A 23,579-nucleotide genomic window follows, 5' to 3' on the forward strand; every position below is an offset into this window, starting at 1 on the left:
CTGGAAGGCATTGGCTTGGTGTAAATCCAAAACGAATTGTGCCCTCCACCAGTGCACAGACTTAAATTTAAGCGCAATCCGAGGCACGCCTTCCCGTGCGTCTGAGGCGCATGATTGGGGCAATTTTTACAACTCTGCCAGGATTCATTTACACTATCAGGATTCACAGCCCTGGGCGGGGGCTTAATTTAAGTCCAAATATAGAATAGCTCTCTGATAGTCACAACTCGCAAACAACACAGCTGATTTTCTGTTTGAGATACTGAGTGTATTTAACAAAACACAGGATGTGCTTTCCTCATTTCCAGCGTGGCTCTTTCTCTTTCTGTGTGTGTCAAAGCTGAAAAACACACCTGTTTCATTTTGCTGTGTGCCTTCCCAAGTGCAAACCACAACACTTGTGAAAAATAACTATTTACATAACTGGAAATAGTTTCAACAGGTCAATTAGTGATACCATTCATTAGTTTTATACAGTTACATGTACCATAGATACATGTATGTTGTATTTGTCTTTGGTTCATAAGGCTAGAGGGGTTTAAAGGAACTTTAAAGGCACCATAGACACCACATACACAAAGTGCAATATTGTATAGTGATATCATATCATATAGAAACATTACATAAAGTAAAATCATGTATCTAATTAGGTCATTATGAATCAATGCCAGAGAAAAGTAAAAGTGAAAAAGAAGTGGGTGGAAGATGTTACAGAACTTCCTGCAGCCTATTCGATGAAGCTGTGAGTCAGAACAGCCATCTAACAGATAAATGACCCATATGGGATGAACTGGGCTCCCTCTCTCTGAGGGTTGGGAGAAAAGAGTTTTTAGCCATGCTTTTATTCTGTCCTTTCACCGAACACATTCATTCACTGTCATTTTCCACCTGCCCTCTGAAGCACTGAATACAAAAGCCCAAACTGTGGCTGCCCTGCAGAGTTCCAGTTAATACTTCATCAGGGTTGGTGTGATTTGTTTAAAGCGGCTTCAAAAAAGTTCAGAGGATTGGTGCCTTTGATTTCGAATGCAATCTCATTTCCTACCTGGTTTTTACCAGGCTCCTGGGGTGGGTTTCTATTGATTGCCCCCTTTAGAAAGACATATATTACAGTTAAGATGAAAGAGAATGAAGCAATAAGGTTGTAGAGACAGCTACGGATTTTTGCATTAACCTGATTAACATGAAAGACAGAGACTTAAGGTAGCACGGTGTGTTTTGTGGCATTCTATACTAATATGGCACTCTTCACAGAGGTTTCAGAATGTGAATAAAGTGTTTTTTTTCTATCTGCATTACATTATTTTACCTAAGTTTGACATCAAAGTTTGATCTAAGCTGTCAGAAAGTCTTTGGGGTGTGGGTGTATAAAAGAAAAGACAGAAGAAAGACAAAAGAAGAGAGCCTCTGTTATCACATTAATTATTGCTTCACTCAGAGCCAGGGCACAGAAGATAGCAGAGTGACTTCTGAAAGGAGCACGCTGCACAAAAAACAAAAGCCAAGTCACAAGTTTTCTAGTGTATAGCACTGGCTTTGTTGTCAAAAATAAACAGAAACACGGTGTCTTGGTGGGAGAGGTGTGCAGCGATCTGTGATCTGATCTGTCTGTGTTCAAACCCAGAAAACACAGAACAGCTGAGAGAAACGTTGAAGGAGGGAAACACACACACACACATACATTTAAAATTCTCCCTCTGAGCCACCCACTTTTCATCCTCCGTGCGACACCCCGGGAGCCGGAACACGGTTGCTAAAAATGAACATTAAAACAGAAAGTGGCAACACATAGATCTCTCTGTGAATTAGAGAAAGGGGGAACATTAGGAGGATGAGAGGGACCAAAATGACTCCCATGCGGCGGAAGACAAATCCCAGCTGTGACAGCGGTCGTCATGGTGCAGTCACAGGACCAGAGCTGCTGCGCTTTCCACTGGGATAAATTGAAACTGATTGTTCGTCTATGCCTCCACTTCAGACACGTGGATGTAAGGACACCGATATAGAAACTTGATTTTGCTTGCAGTACGACACGACCTCCATGAGTGCATCATGTCACAAACCCTGAAGGAGTTAAATTCTAATCCACAGACACCCATCTGATAATGGTTGTGCTTTTATGATTTTTGCTCTTGTACTTGTGAATCAGTCACTATACTATCTATCCATGTCAGATTTAAGCTTGCAAAAGCTCAGAAAAACTGCAAATAAGCCCCTTTAGCTCCACCTATACTACTGTCATGAACACATTTCCACATTTCCAGAGAGAGTAAAGCATGTAGGATGTCCATTAGAGTAGAGTGATGCTGATTTCTTGACCTGCTCTCTCTTAAAAAAAGATGTTAGACCTCAATGAGACTTGATGACATTAAGAAATTGTCAAATCAAATCCAGCTCTGCACAAATTTCTACATTTTACATTGCAAAGTGTCTGCAAAGACAGAGAACTGCATAAGCAGAGCATCATCCAGGTGTTTTATAGCCAAATATTTCCACTGTCAGTCCAATAATGAAATATTCATGCTTTTTGGGCTCTTGTAGGATAACCCTATTTCTTCTAATTTCCAATTGAAAAACAATTAATTCCAGACTGGGAACTGGCAGTTTACCCATTTTTTTAATACTTCTAACTAAAGCAAATCAATTAGACATGTTGAATAGCTGATGAGATCCTGAATCCTGCAACCAGCTGAGGGCAGAAACCAGAGGAATCATCACAACTGGCTCATTGCTGCCACCTACTGTTCAAATCATGCTAAACAACCATTACCTGTGAGGTGCAACACCAGTGACAAAAAAATAGACAAGCCTTAATAATATAGGTATATATTTATTCATACGTACATATTCATTTATATCGGTTAATTGTACAAAAAAAAGAAAAAGAAAGAAAAAGAAAAAAAAAAGGAAAAGATTTACAGTAATTATATGAACTACAGTCATTGTCAAATATGTTTTTTGAAATGTCTCCTGTGTCAATCTACCATGAACGCACACTGTAGATTCACCTCTTGCCCTCTATCCTAATCCTCATCCTTACTCCAGTGTTTGGGACCGAAACGTGCATGAAACAAACTGATCCACAGCAAAGTAGCTCGTCCTCCGTGTAAACTGGTGGAAGGGTCTGACAGAAGGACACGAAGCGTTTGATACTGTGAGGAAGAAAAAAATAAAGTCCGGTATTTTGTTTTTTTTGCGAAGCCTGTAGTGTATTTTGCGCTGTGAAAAGCCTGATGACAGGTTATTTCTTTTGTACACAAACCTTCAGGAGCGGGTTGAGTACCATTACCTGTAATCCATTCAGAGTATTGTTAGCACTATGACTCAGCCCGCGCCACATACAGTGCATGAAGAGGGCAAGCAGGTGTTACAACCAGGCTCATTTTTCTAAATCCTACGACTTTTCCTTTTTCCTCGAGTTAAGTGTCTTAACCCCCAGAGCACAGGGAGAGAGTACATTAGATATCTCCGCCATTTTGACTCTTAGTTGTTCCCTAATCCCCCCGTAAACCCCCATTCAAACAAAACAGATCAGACTGGATTACACTGGATTCATCTCTGCTGGCATTATCCTGCCCGCCGTAGCTGTCAAATCGCAAACTGAACAGGATCATCATTCAGTATTTTTTGCCTGATGGTGGGCATCTTAAACCAAGAATGGGGAGATTTATCAACATTCCACATTAGGTTGATCAATTTCTGTCTTGTTTGAAGTGTCAGGGCAGGGTGCATTATGGGAGGGGGGTATCTGGAAAAGCAAAGGCATACAAATTTTTTTAAAAAAAAGAGAGGAAAGCACACTTCTCCTTGATGGAAACATTCAATAAGTAAAACCTACATCATACATACATGTCATCATGAACTCCTCCTCAACTCATAAAAAAACCCCAACTCACATTTAACATTTATTATAATTGCACTGGTGCCAAAACTCCCCCCCGCCCCCCCCCCCCCGGACAAAAGGCTACACTCTGGACATTTAGTGACGATAAACTCTTAATAAAAACACAAACTCCATCAGATCAAAAAAAAAAAAACAAAACAAAAAAAACAACTGAGGACTGGAAGAGGGCTCAAACTCAATTCGGAGACACTGAACTCATGACTTCAAAACACAAAGCAGGCGCAATCCATAACCACACCAAAACAGAAATGCAAAGAAAGAGAGAGAGAAAAAAAAAAAAAAAAAAAAAGGTCGAGATCCAGAGGAAATCATGTCAAAGAGAAAAGAAAAAAAAAAAAAGCAGTAAAAGACAATTATAAAATGAAATGGGAACAAAAGAGAGACGCAGAATAAAGCAGGTGCGAGTGCAGGAGAAGATAATCCATAAGAACAGGCTTCAATACTTCATAGGGCGGGGGAGGGGGGGCGGGGGGTGGTGGGGGGGTGGGTTTGAAGTCCGTTATAGCCCTCCGTTGTGACAGAATCGTTCCATCATATCTGCTCTTAGCAGGCCAGAATTGTGCGCTCAAGATTCAGTCGACTTCCTCTCGCAGTGACTCCCACTGGTCTGATCCGGTCTTAACCTCTGGCAGCGTCACTGGTCCCAGACAGATGGGAGGTGGTCACAGGTGGCAGGGTGTAACACACACACACACACGTTACTCCATCCCCTGCAAGGCCTCATGGGGGGGGAGTTGAGGAGTCACCGACGCCACCGCGATGTCCCTCTCAACACTGCGCACGGTTTACCGGTTTCTTCGTCAACAGAACCGGCCACCGATGCGAAAAAACGAGAGCAACTAAATGAAATCAGATCAAAATAGACGTACTTTGATTGTTTTCAGTTGGCTTTTTCTTTCCGAATGTCCTGGTCTGACAGCATGAACGCATGTAGTGATGTCTGACTTTTTTTTTTTTTTTTTTTTTTTTTTCTCCTTCCTTCTTCTTTCGTCAAGAGTGTCTTTATACTTTTTCTGTTGTTGAAATGAGCTTTCACAGGCCAGCATCAGTTCTTCCACATTGAGTACTGGCTCATTTTTACTCTCCAAAAGCTCCAGCACATATTCTCACACACGCACACACACACATACATCTGTACTCAGACAAGTATGTGTGAGCTTCACCGTAGTTCCCCTCAGAGAGATCCATTGACAGCAATCACTGCTCCATCTCATATCCTCTCATATCTGTTTAGCCGGCTTCGACTCTCGAGCTCCCACTGTCCTCGCTTATGTACAATTAGATTTTAAAAAACTAGAGGTGTTACATGCAACATTTGGCATCTTTAGTCCCCACTTGTGAGTCTTAATTGGTGTCCGTTTTAGAAAAATATTAAACTTTGTCTTTTTTTTTTTCTTCTTCCTTCCTCTTCAGTACATTGAAGCTTCTGATTGTAACAGAGACAGAGAGAGGTGAGGGTACAGTGGTAGCAAGCTCAGTGTATGCATGTGAGTGATGATTTGGATTCCAATGTGTTTTGTTAGTGAAATTCTCAAATTCCTGTCTTCGTAAAGTGTCTCATCATTGCTTTACTGTAAGTGCAAATGGCTGCAAATGTTTTTTTTTTTGTTTTGTTTTTTTTAAAATCACAAAATAGGCTTTCTCCTGCTTTCTATGTAAGAGTTGGGAGGGGTGGTGTCGGTGGTTTACCGGCTGCAACGCTTCCCCCTTTTTTGTAATAAACATCTACTTGGACCGGACAGCCTGCAGAACAAAGCTAACACAGGTCATACTCAAGTGCAGTTCTATCTAGAGGTAGCTGTTTAGTGACCTTCAACACCGAGGGAAGTGTGGGTGTGTGTGTACGTGTGAGGTTAAGAGGGATCTTTTAAGCCTGATCGATTTTTTTGTTAGAGGCCGTCACTGTCGTCTGTCTCAAAAGTGCTAAATAAGTAAAGAGCGTGCCTGCTCACAAATACAGAACAATGGTTTGCGATGTTAAGCCTCATTATTCTTTAAACTTCATTTGATGAAGAGTTAAATCCCTTAACAGTGGCCATCACATTTACTCTCTCTGTAATACTGGTTTGTCCATTGAACGCAGGCCAGGAATGTTCTGACATTCTTCTAAGAATTAATCTGTGTGTGTCTGCATATCAGCTTGTGTGTCTTTCCATGTGTGTGTGTGTGTGTGTGTGTGTGTGTGTGGTGGGGAGATTCGGGAATGTTTTGGGAGAAAGTTACCCAAGACCCTGTAGCGTTGTTTGGCTCTCTCCCTCTCTCTGCAGCTCCAAAAAAAAAAAAGGGGGACACACCAGCATGTACTCTTTGACAGGGGGGGCCGGGAGGGGGGGGACAGCAGGTCAGGGGGGTCAAGTGACGGGCTGCGGGGAGCGTGTACGAGGGACTCGGGGACAGGGAAGGGGGTTGTTGTCTTTACATCATAGCAGGACACAGCAGCGGCAAAACCTCTGACGGCTGCCCCCGACGGAGGGAGGCGGAGTGACGGGAGCGAAGTATGCATGCACTTTGATGTTAGGCAGATGGGTCTGTGGAGAGAAGAGAAGGACAAACAGATGGAAATGTGTTAATGGTTCATACAAATACTTGGAAAGCTGGACTAGATAGCTTACTACATCAGTGGCTATAGTTAACTGCAACAAATATGTACTGAAACTTTTTAAACTTCAATACCCAGAAATCTTGTCACTTATCAGTAAATGCAGATTAGTAACATGTTTAACAGACAGGTTGTGATGGATTAACAAACTACAGACATGATGAGTCCAGATTTCTCTGGACTGAGTGTTCACTCACTGCTGTTGAGGAAACACTTTGTATTTCACATTTCAGTTTTGAGTGCTGACACCAACACCAGAATTTAACTTGAAGAAAAAGGTGTGAACCTATGACATCATTCTCATTCTTATGTTGCATCCTGACTGAGACTAATAAGACTAAATGTTTTCAGGCTAAATCTCTAGCTAGCTAGCTTTAAAGCCCTTTAAAGGTTCTCAATTTTTCCAAGTCTGTCTTAAAACAATAGTCAGGTACTTGTATGAACATTGAAACAGGTTTTGCTTGTTGTAATTATTCATTCTGTCCATACTGACCATCACTTACACTGAAAGTTCATTATGATGAGATCTCTTAATGTCCAGTATGAACAGGAGGAATGATTACAGCAAGAAAAACATATGTCAGTGTTCATTTGGGCACTTGAGTATTGTTTTTAGCACAGATTTCCAAAATTGTGAACCTATCCTTTGAGCTTAACAGCCAACCAGCCCAAGCATGTGTGCTGGTGAAGGTTGTGATCCAGGACTGTAATTCAGCATATCGCAGTCAAATCTGACTCTTTCTTCCTTTGCTTGAGACTGTAGTGCTGGTCAGAAGTGTTTTCCTCCGGGCTGCCGATGGTGGCCAAAAGCTGCAGTGCACCAGTCTCTGCTGCTACGACAGAAGCACTGAGTGCAATGCTGCTGAGATGATGCAACATCTTGAATTTTATATGAAATGAAAATTACCAGGAATCCTGAGCAAGTTGTCTTTTTATTCATTTACAGCCTCCTGACCTCAAATATCCTCCTTCTTATACATCGCAAAGAAATTCACCTTTCCTTTAGTGAATTTGTATTTTCAACATTCAGTGGGAAGTATTATGTTGACTGTTAGTTAGTTTGAGCAGCACGGTGAGTTAATATTTATGAGGAGCAGCAGCTATACACCAGAGTTCACTTCTACTAATCATCTATGAGCAGTGAGGAACCGTTTTGCTGTAGAGGTCTATTGTACATAAACAAATAACATTCAGCAATCCAAAAATAAGCTGAATGGCTGACTCCAAACACACCAACCAGTGGGAAATGCCGAGGGCGGTGTGGCTTTTACATTTAGGGGTTCCAAACCATCATAACTGTCATTCAACATTAAGACAACTAAAAATGTATACATTTCTTATTCTCATCATTATTTATCAAATTGACATATGCTGAGTTCACAGAATAGGTGTTTATGGTGCATTCTGTGAATGAATCAGAGCGTACTCACTGCTGTTAGCCCACACAACTCACCCTTAGTCTCTTGATGCCGGCGCGGGTTATCTGCTGGCAGTCATAGAGCTCAATGCGATCAAGACTATGGCAGCTCTTCAGGTGCTCCAGTGAGGCGTCTGTGATCAGGGGGCAGTTATCCAGCTCGATCACCTCCAGTCGGTCGTGAGCACAGGGGCCGCTGCCGAGGTGTCTGATGCCGTCGTCTGTGATCAGCTCGCAGTGAGACAAACTCTACAGGAAGACAGCGGTACCAACACAGGCTTCATTACTCAACTGTAAAATGCTACAGGAGCAAAATATGTTTAACTGGCAGGCACACACTCACCAGAACTTGCAAACGAGGGCAGTAGATAGACAGCTGGATGAGTGTTCCATCTGTGATCTGATGCAAAAGTAAAAAACAGAAACAAATGTCATAACTACAGGCACCATATAACAAGGAAAGAGTGTTTGTGTGGCTCATATTGTTTTACCTGCACACATTCTTCTAAATCCATCTTCTCGAGTTCGTGACAATTCTGCAGAGATACAGTAAACACAAAGAGAATATCTCGTCTACTGTTTATGTATATTTACATTTTTTGGGACTAACAATGCTTGAAATACTTTCCTTTGCAAGATATTTTTGGGAGAAAAATTTCACCTCAACTTAAAATATTTGAATATCAGGTCAGAGAGTCTGGTCTCTATGTGTGTGTGTGTGTGTGTGTGTATGCAGCCATGAAGCAGATGCCACACTCACCCTTGCTAATGTAGTGAAGCCCACGTCTGTAAGCTGAGAGCAGCGAGCCACTTCTAATATTCTGAAAGGAGAGAGAGAGAGGAGCAGAAGGTTACACAATGGGAACGTCACTTATAGTCGGGTTGCTCTCTTGCAGAGGGTAGATTGGACTTTAAAGCAAGTGGACCTGCAGTTGTAATGCCTGAGCCAACTTTACTGCAGAACAGAGCATAACGCTGTCAGACTCACGCTGGACAGTTTTTATTAAAGAGGATCAAAACTCATGCAGCAGAACCACAGAACTTGGCTGCCAACAGTTTGATCAGAGATTCGGGTGTGTTATGCTAGTAGCGACTATATCCTCGAGCTGCTAGCATCAAACAGAGATTTGGAGGAGGGCCAAAGAGATCTGGTTAACTCACTTCTTCCTTCCTAACTCCACACCCTCGATTTTTTCCCTTCATTTTCAAATTTGTAGTCTCCAGCCTAAGCCGATGCCAAATTAAGTGACATCAATTTATCAGTCTAGTTATAAAGCAATCAAATGTGTGATAGAATAACCATTGTTTCTAATCAAGTCTAAGTTTCACCCATCTCAGAGAGATTTCTTAAAGTGTGGTACAACATCAGTCTGCAAGGATCAAGATTGTCAGTCAATTAGAAAATATACTTGAAATCGAGTTAAACATGATGTGCTCAAGTGAAATAACTTCACACCCACATTGGCTGGATGGTTACTTACATCTTTGGACTCCTTTTCAGACTAATTGGCTTGTTTAGGAAGTTGTCCACAGTTGAGTACAGAGTAAAGACGGGCGTGTGTAAACTTACCTGAGGCGAGGGCAATTCTGTCCCAGAGCGTGCAGGATGGCGTCTGTGATGTTGGCACAACCCGACACACACAAAGACTGCAGGCGGTGACAACCCCGGCAAATTGTGATGAGGCCTTCATCTGTGATCTGCTGCTCACAGAGAGAGGAAGAGTGATTGTGTGTGGAGGAGGAGGAGGAGGAGGAGGAGGGTCTTTTGAATCCACGTACAATGTGAGATGTGACAACATACCAACTTCTCCTGTGTTCACTGGTTGCTGTGCTTCAACAGCAAATCAATGTCAAGACAATACATATATTCATGTACCACCTCAGCTCTCAGCTAATGAGAGCAACTTCTTTTCCCCTGCATGTATCGCTCAAGAAAAACTCTGTATAGATCAGACAGAGGAGGAACAGGTGAGCGAGGAGAGAGAGAGAGAGCAGGACTAGGAGAGAGAAAGCGAAGCGGAAAAGAGAACGAACAACTGGCACAAGATGAGACGTCGAGTTCCTGAGGTGTGAGATGAGAGGGAGATGTAGAGAGAAAAGAAGAAGATGAGGAGGAGGAGGAGGAGGGGGAGAGCATTCAGGTGGTGATGAAGAAGGGGAACTTTAGAGACAGGTACAGCCAGAGTATGTGAGCTGGGATCACAGACTATTGGTTATATGGGCTGGACGGAAAAGTCGTGAGTCCACAACTGCGCTTTGAGGTGAAAAGCACAACATGTATTTTGTGTCCTGTCATCCTCTTCCCCGGAAACTATGACGCAAACAACAGCATTCATGTACTTCAATCTCAAAAAGTACTTCAAGGGATTCAGAGGTTTTATAACAATGTTTACAGAGAGGCATAAGATGATAAAATGTAGATATGAAGCACCACTGAAATATAAAATACAGTTGTTTTTTTTTTATTGATCTTGATTCCACTTTCAGCCATGTTGAGTGTACTTACTGAGCATGTCTGCAAGTTGAGTGTGACCAGCTCTGGACAGTGAGCCCCGATATGCTTCAGAGCCTCATCTTCTAGCTGTGGAAGAGAAAAGAAGCGGACATTTTTCAGAGTCATCTGAGCTCAACCTACAATCTGACACCTCTCTCTTAGTCCAGGTTATAGGTTAGATTACATTTATGACAAAATACATGTTGTAATTTGTTTTTGTTCTTGAAATTAATGACCTGTGAAACTTTCATGGAAACATATGGTTGTCTTTACACTCTATACTGTTGATATTACAGGATGGTTATCAAAGCTTTTACATTTGCTGTAAACAATGTATTTCCTCTGATACATCCTCTATTGCACAGGAAGTGATACATCTTATGTTTGTGGTAGCAGCAAAAGTGTTTTATCTGAAATGAAAATAAGAGGAACTTGGTAGATAGTTTAAATAGTAATAGTCACTGTGGGGGAACGTACAAGTAAACAATGCCACTTGACTGTTGAGCAATAAGGACAAAGCACCAAAGTCATCTCTGATGGATCCAAATAAACAGTACTACAAACTAATGTGCTTTCTGATTCATCAAATTGAGTTTTATACTGAATTAAATCATCTGAAAACCCATTATCTTCAAAGCATCAGCGGCACCAATCTGTACCCATGGATAATTTTCAGTATTTAACCATACATACCTGTGTGCAGCCCTTGAGAAAAAGGCCTTTGAGTCCAGGGCAGGAACGAACCAGGGCTTGGATGCCATCCTTGGTGACCTGATCACACCAGGAGATGTTAAGCTGCTCCAGCAGAGGACAGCCCTCACTGAGAGGAGGAAAAAGAGGAAGATAAAGTACCTTTTGTGGTGTGGCATTACTGATGAACAGAGTAGTATAAAGTCAGCGAGGTATGCATCACAACTTCGACCCTACACACCTGAGAGCTTTGAGAGACAGGTTGGTGATTGAGGTACAGGAAGCGAGGTCCAGGTGCTTCAACTTTGGACAGAACTTGCTGAGGCTATTGCACGTGCTGCAGAGGAGAAGGACACTGAGCATTCTGAAGGAAAAATATCATTACGATTCATTGGCAGCCCTGTTACATAAATTATACACATACCTGTCAGTGATCTTGGTGCAGCCGTTCAAACTAAGCAGCTCAATGTTCCTGCAGTTCTGGGAGAAAGTCCTACAAAGAAAAAAAACATTTATGCGACGGCAGTTGAACTTCATCTGCCCATCTCTCTCTCTCTCTTTCCTCAGGGTCATCCTCACCTCAGGGCACTGTCACCCACACCAAGGCACCCCCGCAGGCTCAGCTTTCTGAGGAATCCCCCACATCGCTTTGAGATGTTCTCCACCACACGTCCCTGCAACAAAACACAATCCACTCAGCCTTCCGCATTTCCTTCTACTTTCCCTTGATTTTAAAATAATGACAGATTAGGGGTGAAATGAAAGGTTGAGAGCAAACATTAATATTACAAGCTCACCTCGATGTCCCTCTGAAAGTCAAAGAGGTCGATTCGTTGCCAGTTGCTGCCATCCAAAGCCAGAACATTCCAGGACTGAGCGCAGAGAGGGAGAAACAGACATTTAGGGGGTCAAGGTTTCTCTCCAAACGTACCATGTATACACACACACATACACACACTAAAACATACACAGTCACACATACATGCATACACACACACACACACACCTTGTGAACACAGACTCACCCGTGAGACCTGGGCACAGCGACAGAGTGTCACCACATCCAGAAAGGAGAAGATTCTGGAAGACAGACAGGGACGGTTTAGAGACCCTGATCCCCGCTGCCAGAAGCTTCCTCTTTACACTAGACTCTGCCCTCAACCCTGCGTCTGCTTCCACTCACAGCACAGGGGTGTGAGTAAATCAGCTAATATTGTCTTTGACTGTCAGCACGATGGATGTGTTTACCCTGTTTGCAGGATAGACGTGTTTACTTAAGAGTGGGGTCACGGCGAGGAAGATAAGCAATCTGCTTCTAGAGAACAGAAACTTACTATAAGATCCTTCAATGCAGCAAAAAAAAAAAAAAAAAAAAACTATGTTAAGGATTGAAGCAGGGATGCAGTGAGTCCCAGCGCAGTCTGCCAGCCTCACAAATCACAGCGTTGCACCTGGCCAAGCAGCACAGAGTCAGCAGCCGCAGCACAGGCAGCTTGGCTGGCAAGGCCGAGGCTTGAGTTATGGCCTTCATTTTCTGTTTGCTCAGGGGCTCTTGAGTTTTCTTTGTTTTTTTTTTTTTTTCCTGAAGTCAATTTCAATGTTTTATAGCCTCAAGCATCTGGTTTTAATTACAGTTTTAGCATTGGGGGAGCAGAGTAGGTTGGGGAATGAGGAGAAATTTGCATCCTGGTGGCTGGTTGCCTGGTTGGTCAAGTTGAAATATTTGCTAAAAAGGGCAAGTGAGCATACAGTATATGATTGTGAGACGCACAATGTGTGTGTGTGTTCGGGGGTCAGGAGAGGGAGGAGGGGGTGGTGCAAGGCTAATTGTGTCTTTGTGTATGATGAGATTAAAGCAGGAGGTGAGTGTTAGGTATGCAACATGCTATTTCTGCTTGCAAAAACCCTGCAGAGATTCTGATTGAAGTGTTTCAAAATGTCACTCACCGTAACAACAGCTCCTTCGGTAACTTCTTATTGATGACTGCCTCGTCACTGTTTGTGAACATCTGAAAAGGATGCAGAAGATAACATTAGTCCTGGCAGCCTGTTTCAACATGGCTGGAGCACCCTCCATCCATTCACTCAAGGACAGCCCCGGCACATATGCAAGGATAAATGATTGTAATCTCATCAGCGGAGATAGATTCAATGTCAAGTCTTGGAAAACACTGAAGGTGACAGAAGATAAAGCAGCGGAGGAATTTGTGTCTTCTAAGCAAAAAAACAACAGGATAGGACTTTGTGCTGTCGACTGCAGAGCTCTGATGGCCTCTGCCTTCATGTTATCTTTTGTGCATGCATTTTCTCTCCTTACTTCCTGTGTTTGCACTGTTGACTTTCCACATCAGCAAGTGCTGAGAATGTGCACTGAAATTTGTTACATCTTTTGTGACTCACGAAATAGCTCCCATTTCTGAAAAACAGCTAATGGATTTCCACATAAATAATTGTATGCTGTATGAGTACTAGCCTACAATCCATACAAGGCCTCAGTACACAAAGAGACAATACATTTACACAGAGCTACTTAGATACACAAACAAACAGACATACACCCTCAGTGAAGACTGCAGGGTTCCCATAATTTGTGGGAAATCGTATTCCGCTAGACTGTAAAATAAAAGATTTGGAGATTATGATGACTGGCGGCATCCACTCAGTCACAACAATGCAAATGAAGCAACATCTGGCCCAATCCATTTTCCTCCATAGATTTAGAGAGATAAATCTAAACCAGGGACAGGGTAATTGAGGGGTGGGGACTTTGGTGTGTAAATAAAAAGTGCAGGAAGGCACATGTTATTTACAAGAGGCAAACATCTGTGACAAGATCAACAAGGAATTTGCAAGTTCTTATTTGCACTTCCTTACAGGTACACATAATAAAATAATAATAATAAAAAAAATGTAATTTGTACCGTACTTTTCATTCATAGCGAAACTCAAAAGTGCTACAGTATTAATAACCTAGAGCACACAACAAGAAAAATAGTAATAAGAGTTAAGGGAATAGTCCTTTGAAAAAAAAAAAAAAAAAAAAAGCAAAATCTGTGCTGCCCTCAGATGGTTAGGAACGATGTTCTACAAATATGGTGCAGCAGAGCTGAAGGCTCGATCCTCCATGGTGCGGAACTTAGTACTGGGGTCTTGGTGGAGGAGCAAGCTGCTGGCAGATTTGAGGATGCAGGTGAAGGTTTGTAGTATGATCAGTTCCTGTAGCTAGGGAGGTGTATGTCCGTTGATGGATTTGTATGTGAGTAGCAGGACTTTGTAGTCAATCCTGAAGAAGATAGGGAGCCAGTGCAATGAAAACAGAATCAGTGTTATATGTTCATGTTTTCGCACTTATCAGGATCCTGGCAGCGCTGTTATGAATGTACTGGAGCTTCTGGATGCTCCTGCCAAGGATCCCTGTGAAGAGCTGCATTGCAGGAGTCCAGTCTTGAGGAGATAAAGGCATGGACAAGTTTCTCTGCATCTGACAGGGTTAGAGAGGGGTGGAGTTTAGAAATGTTCTGAGATGGCAGAAAGAGATTTTGCATAGATGTCTTAAAAGGCAATAAAAGGCAGCTGAGGGTCAAACCTAACACCCAGGTTAGTGACTGAGGGGGAAAGGGGGATGTCCTTCCTGGCCATCAAAGGTGAGATGAGGTATGAAGGATGACTGAATCTGGTGTGGAGTGCCAATAAGGAGAGCTTCAGTTTTGCTGCTGTTAAACTGGAGGAAATTTGTGATTATCCAAGCCTTTATCTCCTTAAGACAGGTGCTGAAGTGTGACATGGCTGCAAGAAGGGCTTGAGGCAGTTTTGACGTAAAGCTGGGTATCATCAGCATAGCAATGAAAAGACATCCCATGTCTGCTGATGACATGTTCAAGGGGGAGCATTTAGAGGGTAAACAGGATGGGGCTGAGGAACGACCCTTGCAGAACCCCACTGGTAACAGGGAGCGATCTAGACCTGCATCCTTCCAGTGAGACATACTCGGTTCTACCCGAAAGGTAGGACTGAAACAACTTAAGTGAAGAGTCTGACAGTCCAATGGTGGTGTGGAGGTGCTCTAAGAGGATAGTGTCAAATGCAGCTCTCAGGTCAAGGAGAATCAGGAGAGAAGGGGACCCTGCATCAGCTGCCATCAGCAGGTCATTCACAACCCTCAGCAGAGCTGTTTCAGTGCTGTGTGCTGAATGAAAACCTGACTGATTTTTTTTCAAATAGGTTATTAAGGTGGTCCTGACACTCAGAAGCAACCACTTTCTCCAACACATTGGACAGGAAAGGGAGGTCGGAGATAGGTCTGTAGCTGGCAAGAGCTTCTAGGTCCTGGGTGGGCTTCTTGAAGAGGGGGCGGATGACGGCAACCTTGAGGGCAGATTGAACACTACCAGTTTGAAGGGAGAGGTTTGGGTGATCTGGGGGCTGAGAACGGGGGATGTATGATTTGAGGAGAGCTGTGGGAATTGGGTCCAGGGCACAAGTACAGGGTTTCATCTTCCTGAGGATTTCATCAATGTGGCTCTATCCGACGCCAGTAAAATAGAGTAGAGATGGCGAGTTCCCAGACAGAGGGTCGATGACAGGAGGAGGCAGAGAGGAAGAGCTGGACATCAGAGAGTGAATGTTGTTGACCTTGGCTCTGAAAAAGTCAATGGAGCTGTTACATTGCTCTTCTGTAGCCTCAATTGGGGAAGATGATTGTGGCTTAAGGAGATGATTTATTGTGGAAAAAAGCTACACAGATATACACATACACACTGTATATGAACATCCACCCATGATCCAAAAATAAATGAAATGTGTTTATATAAAAAAGAATAATAGATCCTAATGGAGTATACTGAGTGCTGTTTTGATTATGAAGTGTATATCCTAAAACAACATTCACAATAGCTTCAGATTTTTTTGGGACTTACATTCTTAAGCAAAATCTATTCATCAGTTCACAAAAACAAACTGACAGGTCTGCCTGTTGAAATGAATGACTGGACCTTTAAAAGTCTAGTCAGCTCTAGGTCAAAGCCTCTCTATGTCTCTCTGATAAACATACAAACTCCACACACACATATACACAAAAAAAAAAAAAAAAAAAAAAAAAATCAGACTATGGTCACTTTTGGGGACATTACATAATCGTACATTCATTTCCTGGAGACTTACCCTAACCATAACCACTACATGCCTTACCCTAACCCTTACCCTAACCTTAACCACTGACCCGAAAAATCAGCTTTTTCCCCCGATTGGGGACACGCCTTTTGTCCACAATTGGACAAAATGTCCCCACTTAACTGGTCCTAAGTCTGAAATTTGTCCCCAGAAGTACCCTACGACAGACCACACATACACAGCTGTCTATTCAGGGGATGCAGACATGTACAATTTTGAGGGAGTAAGAAGGGAAAGACATTTCCCCGTTTGGATTTGGGGAAAATTGACTCTGACAGCTCGCCCTCCACAGCGCTACTTTCTGGCCAAATAATCCAGGGCCATTTCCAAAAGACCAGATGCTCATGGTCAACGGGCATACACTGTTCCCTTTTGTAATCTAACATAAAATGAACCTGATGCTGCATGAATGTGAGCATTATGTTTTCTCCACTGGTCAGCTATAGTCAGTGAAGCAGGCCTGGCAGGATGTAAAAAGCTGGGTGAGCTGTAACCTCCAGCTAGTGATCATTGTACAGCAAAACAAAAAGTAGTCATATTTTTAGAAAAAAAACATTTATTGATGTTGTTTTCTTAAAAAGACCTCATACTCAGATTAAATTTTGATTAGTTTGACACTTTTAACAGATGTACACTGAAGCTTGATGTTAATCAGTGTCTAAACCAGGACTAATATTTATCTTTTCTTCCATTACACCCTAATGTAGTTAAGGACAACTGATTTGTAATATGAGTAGGAGATAAGGTGTCAGCAATAAACTGATTGTTTCGTTTCCCACAGTTTTAACGGCTTCTGCAGCCTTTACACCAGCACATCCAATTTCATTTAATGTAGTGGTGATGTCACTCACAATACAGTTATTATTGACATATTCCTTTTAAATGGGAAATGAAATTTTGTGGCATTATGCCCATTTACTTTTCAGACTGCTGTAGTCTTTTGTTAAGGGCTGGTGTACAACAGATCACTATGTACCGCAGAGCAGTGAAGGAAGACAGAATAAACATCCGGTCAGGCCTTTCAAAGTAAAACTCTAATTATCAGATGAGGTTTGACCACTTGGAGTTTTTGTCTACAGTTACAGTTCTTTGGTCTCAGGCTTCTTAGAGCCTTCAACCTCTTATGTATCAGTACTCAATATTTCAAGTCATTTGATATTTTTTTAACATCTAACTAGGAACAACAGGTGATAATTAGCCTCAAGGACTAACTCTGACTCAGCTTTTAATGGCTTTTAGTTTATCAACAATTGCAATAAGCCAATAGGCTGTATTTTAGTTTTATTGTATTGCATAGATTAAGTGCACTTTTCCATCAATATCTGATGATTTCCCTAACAAATAAACTAAGACACTACTTATTATCATTTGTATGACATTTTCAAGATCCCATCAAGATCAGTTTAAAATAATAAAAACATGAAATAAACCCATATTGTAATATTAACTGAGTAGGTCTGATCAAAATTACATTTTTGACGTAATAATGGACCTATTTATTTAAGAAGCTATGTTGTGAAGAGGGCTGTACCTTTGTAAACCTATATGAAATATGAAAATATACACACAAGAATCCAATATCAAATAAAACATCTATTAGATAAGTTGGAAGGATGGTTGCTGTAGTGATCATTCCTATTTATACCAATGACTGCAACCAAGCGGGTAGCCCCGGGTCTGAAAAGTGAAGCCAATGCGGAAGTGCCTTAAACCTGCATTCTCTCTAATGGCCAGCAGACGGCGGCTCCACTAGTTGCAAAAACGAGTCCAATTGTACAGTAAGTGAGAGAATGACCCTACTTCTCACTTGATTTATTACCTCAGTAAACACTTTCTTAATGAGTTTCTGATCTCCATCGCTAGTGTCAAGTCTTCTTCAATACAGCATAATGTTCATTTTATAAATTTTAGTCCCATTTAGAGTAAAATAGACGAGGCATGCACGATATGCTTTAGGGTGTGTCTACCTTGTGATCGACAAGTCACGTTATGTTTTAATCAGTGTATTATCACCTGAAAGTATGAATCATCTTTCTGTTACCTTAGAATGAACCCTTTATATCTACATAGGGAGGAGGTCCCCTTCCACGAAGGCCGCCGTGTTTCTACAGTAACCCAGAATGGACAAACCAAACACTAGCTCTAGAAAGGGACTTTTGCATTGTTCACTATCTGCAACCTCAACGCTAGATGCCACTAAATCTTACACACCGCACCTTTAACCATAACCTGCAAATGCACTGTGCTAACCAAATTAGCAACTAGCATTAGGGTCAGCTCCACCCTCTCATCCAAATATGGTCACTTCTGGCTCCAAAAACCCAAGATGTCGCCAAACTCAAGGCTTCAAAATGGAAGTCCATAAAGCCCCCAGGAAGAGTGCTGGGCTTGACATAGTGGCCAAACTGTGAAATTACAAATTCTGGGACTAACAGGGGCACAAGAAGCATTTTTACTGCACACAATCATGGGAAAGGGAGCAGCTGTAAAATGGTAGATAAATTCTTTTAAACGTCACAACCCCCGCAAAATGCTTCGTTTCACTAACAGAATTTGATCCATTTGGTCTGATAACGTTTAGAAAGTCTAATGGAACCCTCATTCAAATTAGCCAGAGGGCTAAACCGAATTTAGCAGTATGTTTTCATCTGAGCAATTTCTTTACAGTGGGAAGTGGCTTTTTTGGCTTCATGCACCACTGAGCAACTTTCATAGGAATGAACGGTGCCCCGCCTCAGACACTGTGTCCAGCTCTCTTTATAAATCCATGGAGTCCACAGACCAATGGGAAACGTCACAGTAGCTACGCCCATTACTTCATTTATTTACTTTTTTTTAACAGTCTATAACTACAACGTATTTCTCTACAACAGGAGCCCACCTTTGTGTAACCATTGTGTAACCACAATGTACAAGTGTTTACTTTTACTTTGAAGGCATGGTCGCACCACTTCCGGGTTTCTCCTGTTTTCACCTCGGCGAACTTATCGCAGCGGCTCCACCGCAGCTGTTGGGCCATAAGGTAACGGCCTGAATCTTCTGAGTCGTCAGCTGTTGCACCGTTAAAAATAAATAAAACCACACACACAAATCCCACGCTAGCTGGGGATTAAACATACACCAAGTACTCAGGCTACACAGGCCAATGTCACCGGCCACATAGTTAATATTTGTGTTCCACGTTTTTCACCAAAATATTCAGCGACGCTTGCGTGGCTGCGACACAAAGTTTATGGTAAATGTCACAAGACAACAACGCCGTAGCCTCTGTAGGTGCGTACAGGTGGCCCTTCTGCGATCAGTACAGCTCATGATGTGTGTTACACTGGAACAGCTGGGGCCTATTTGTTGTTAGTTCAATGCTAATACGGGGGTGCATGTAGCAGTCACAACCCGAGGCCCCCACAACCGCAGCGGCCACGGATATGCACAACAATCCAGCTCGTCAGACAACCCAACAAAAGTCGTATAAAATCACACACACCCACTATAGAAAAGGTAATTATAACATGACTTTACACTCTTGGTAAACAGAAGTCAACAAATGCCTCTTTATGAATAATATGTTAATGCGTTTCGGGGCTGTCGGCGTGCTCCATGTAGCCTCATTGTCTTTGTTTTGACGGCGCAAAGCGAAACATTTGTGGACCCTTAATAATAAAAGAAACAACCCAATTTACTCATGAACACCGCGACAAGCTTAAAGTGGAAAACGCCGACTTGTGTCCTCAACGAAATGACATGTCAGGCCTAGCTGTATGTTGTTGTTGTTCGGACAAAACAACAGCGTTTGACCTAATCCCAAACACTGACTGCGGAAGCTGCATCAATAGCTGCTTCACCATAAGCGCAATTTTACACTAAATACAGCGACAGTTATCATGCAGGCCCGTATCCTCGTGTTGAATGTGTGTCAATAGCTGTCAGTTAATTTACATGCTCAAAACTCACCTCAAACCGGCTCCGCGAAACACCGTTTACCTCCTTCCCCATGTCGGACGCTGGTTACCGACTCAGTGAACTCGGTGTAGGCGCAGGGAAATGCAGAAACGGGCCCTCTTCCTGCCGATTCCCCTCCACGACTATCATGCTACCGTCCTCTCGGTAGCTCCTATGAGTGCGATGTCGTTGTTTTTCGGCCTGTAACACAAACGACAAGACCTCTTGTTTCTGGTAAAATAATGGGCTACAGGCAGCGACAGCCGCAGCAGCAAATAAGCCTTATCTGCTCGGTTCGCCCTCACAGGTCTCCTCCCCCCCTTATAAAGCTTTCCATCCATCCATCCACACAATAGCCCGGCAGGAACAGGACCTGGCAGACTAACTGCGCCTACATCACTTAGGAATAATAAATAAAACTAAATTATGAGGCGTGCGTTGCCCAAACACAAACAAACTACTGTCTCACCTATAGGCTACTTGTTGTCTGTCCCTTTAACCAAAGCTCGCAGCACAAGCTCAGGAGCAAAGATAAATAAAGTGGGGTGTCAACCTTTTTTTTGACAGCCTACAGCACTGCAACAGGAGTCAGAACTAGATATAACATTTATTTTAAGTCGTTTTATTCCAGGTGATGCTAGATTTGACACCAGACAAAGCAAAGGGAGACCAATTAGGGTATGTGAGACTACATATAGTTGTGCTTTTCCCATGTAGCCTACCTAAAATAACAATTAAGAGCAAGTTTAATGTGTATTTTCCACTTAAAGGACCTGCCACTGAACTGTGGGCCAAAGTGTTCATAATTTTGTCACAGTAAGATCTATATAGCTACTATACCAAGCATATAAACAGACTGTTTGGCGACTCATGACGCATTTATAACTTAATTGATCATTAACTCCATGCTATTGCATTTATTTTCCTCAGACCGACATTGTAACTGTTATGATTACAGCAAGGAAACGCACTTCCTTATTTCGCATCGGCCACGCCCCGCCGTGACAGCGCAGCTAATCAGCATCCAGGGCTGCAGCGCGTCATATCACGTCATCACGGTGGTGAACACACGCTTGACAACAATTCTGAGTCAACTGTATAATTATATTGAATTTGTTCCACACTATGGAATCCCTGTTTCACCAGAGGATTTCTCAACTGTTCTTGATGCTGTCCCCTCAGGTATTATTTCACCTTTTAAAGGTTTTAAGGGAAATAGCAATCACCCAATATATGTTAGATACAACTGAAACAACTGCTGGGAAAACTTGTTTTTCATGGCAAATTAAGAATAAAAATTAAACAATCCGTCATCTTTTTCAACAAGACATCATAAGTTCACCCTCTGCCTTATTATATTGGTCCACATTCGTTGGAGATATTTGATGGGAACGAGTATAAGTTTGTTTTTGTTTTTTTACTAACAAAGTCAAAGTGATATCTTTTAAAATGTTTTACAGGTTTTATCCAACTAATCATTATTTGCAGAAAATCAAGAAAAACATTGATGCACCTTTTGTGGGGAGCTCAGAGAAACACTTCAACATTTATATCGGTCTTGCCCACATATAAAACAATAGTGGAGTAAATCGTCACGATTTATTGCTGATCATTTCTACCCTCACATTTTATTACTCTGGAAAAAAGTATTGTTTGTTTACATATGACAGGAATCTCTGCTCGCAGTTCTATTTAATTAATTTGTTTATTATTTCTGACCAAATTTTATATTCACAAATCAAAAAGCCAAAGTTTTCAGAGCTGACTGTCTAAATCAAACAATTCATTTCTTCAATATCTGAATGTAAAACAAAAAAAGCTGTACAACCACTGTAAGCTTTACAAGATATTTATTTAACTATTTCTTTTTATTATTATTACAACCAGGTGTGTTTGTAGACACAAGTTGTTTAGGGTGCTGTAAACTTGTTGTATAGCCTACTTGTTTCAATAAAGCTGTTTGTTAAAAAAAGAAAGAAAAAGAGAGAGACAACAGTTCAAAGTTGCCTGGAGTGCCATGATAAAATGTGACTTTTTTATTCTCTATTGTGCTTGGAAGAGTGTGAAATAAAACTAAACATGTATAAAATTAAACTGGATTGAAAATTCAAATGAGACATCAAAGCAGAGCTCGCCTTCTGGGAAGGCTGACGTATTTTTCAAATGCTTTTTGGATGATAACCGATTATATAATTACCACTGCATGTGAAATGATGCTGTCTATAGAAGATAAATGTTGAGTTAGAAAAAAAATCTATGTGAACATTGCAATATCAACTAGTGTGTTGTCAACCTATTTAATAATATGCTTTTTAATCAGTCATTAAGATGAATTTCCTGCAGCAGTTAATTTCAGTACATACTCTATGTAAAAATGGCACAGATGGCTTTTTGTCTTTGTAATATATGGCTCAGTTGAAACTACACAAATGCATTGCCAGAGGAACAGATATGAGAACTTTAATCACATATGATTTGAACCCAAGTTTGACTTCAATCACCATTGCATTAGCTTGAGACTTGACTCTCTGTGTTGAGTATTTTGGGCTGACCTGCAGGGGTTAAAACCCACTAACTGGGTCAGAAGATAAATTTAAGGGCTCACACACAAAAATATAACTTCTGTAACACAAAATCTTCTAATGTTTGCTTTTTCTTGTAAAGTATTGTATACTATTACCTCTGCAGGCCTCTGAAATAAAACATTTGAGAATGAAAAGCCACTCTCTGGTTGAACTGCTTGCAACTCATGTCCGCACACAGACTAAAACTTGTAATGAGAGATCAAAAGTAAATATTTATTTGTTCTAAGGGTTACAAGCCGAACAGGTTGGGACATAAAGAAGGAAGCACTTCACCATGACTATTAAAGAAGCAGGGCATTTGATGCCTGCACTAAATCTAAGATTTAGTTGGATAGCACTTGTGTGTTTGTGTGTGTGAGAATATTCTGATCAAAGGCTTCTAACATCAACTCAGAGCTTTGTTGGCTGGCTGTTGTGTTTTACTTTGTGTGCACATATGTGTGCAGCTCATGCGTGTTTTAATTCATCTTAAGTTTAAAATTAAAAAGATTTTTCTTCTTTTAAATTTAATATTCTAATGTTTGTTCTATTGGTGCTCTGTCTGACTTTACTATTTTCTACCAGACCAAAGACATGACTTGTGTCTCAAGATATGAGACTGACTTAAGAGCAGTTTTTGTCTTAGGACATGCAGTCATGTGTGCAATAACAAATCAGTAGCCTCCAACATCAGTAAAAAAATGCCTCCTTTAATGCTTACATGTCTAAATTTAAATCACCATGATCCTGATACTTCCTGTGAGAGCATTCATGTGTGTTCATTGTTCGTGTCAAATGAATTA

The 23,579-nt window shown here is 41.6% G+C and overlaps 1 protein-coding gene across 1 annotated transcript; it reads right to left on the minus strand.

Annotated features, from left to right (window-relative positions):
- Nucleotides 1–4,876: 4,876 nt before the first annotated feature.
- On the minus strand, nt 4,877–23,262 carry fbxl20 (F-box and leucine-rich repeat protein 20). Its single transcript, XM_042393108.1, has 16 exons — nt 20,682–23,262; nt 20,225–20,413; nt 13,052–13,113; nt 12,130–12,184; nt 11,902–11,976; nt 11,684–11,778; nt 11,529–11,597; nt 11,346–11,441; nt 11,108–11,234; nt 10,427–10,501; nt 9,491–9,621; nt 8,681–8,741; nt 8,412–8,456; nt 8,264–8,320; nt 7,957–8,169; nt 4,877–6,432 (listed from the first exon to the last, which is right to left on the minus strand). Exons 2-16 carry the CDS (start codon nt 20,264–20,266, stop codon nt 6,325–6,327), a joined length of 1,311 nt encoding a protein of 436 aa, XP_042249042.1. The 5' UTR covers nt 20,267–20,413; nt 20,682–23,262; the 3' UTR covers nt 4,877–6,324.
- Between the last annotated feature and the right edge of the window lie 317 nt (nt 23,263–23,579).

This window comes from Thunnus maccoyii, chromosome 18, assembly GCF_910596095.1.
Source record: "Thunnus maccoyii chromosome 18, fThuMac1.1, whole genome shotgun sequence".
Classification (NCBI taxonomy): domain Eukaryota; kingdom Metazoa; phylum Chordata; class Actinopteri; order Scombriformes; family Scombridae; genus Thunnus; species Thunnus maccoyii.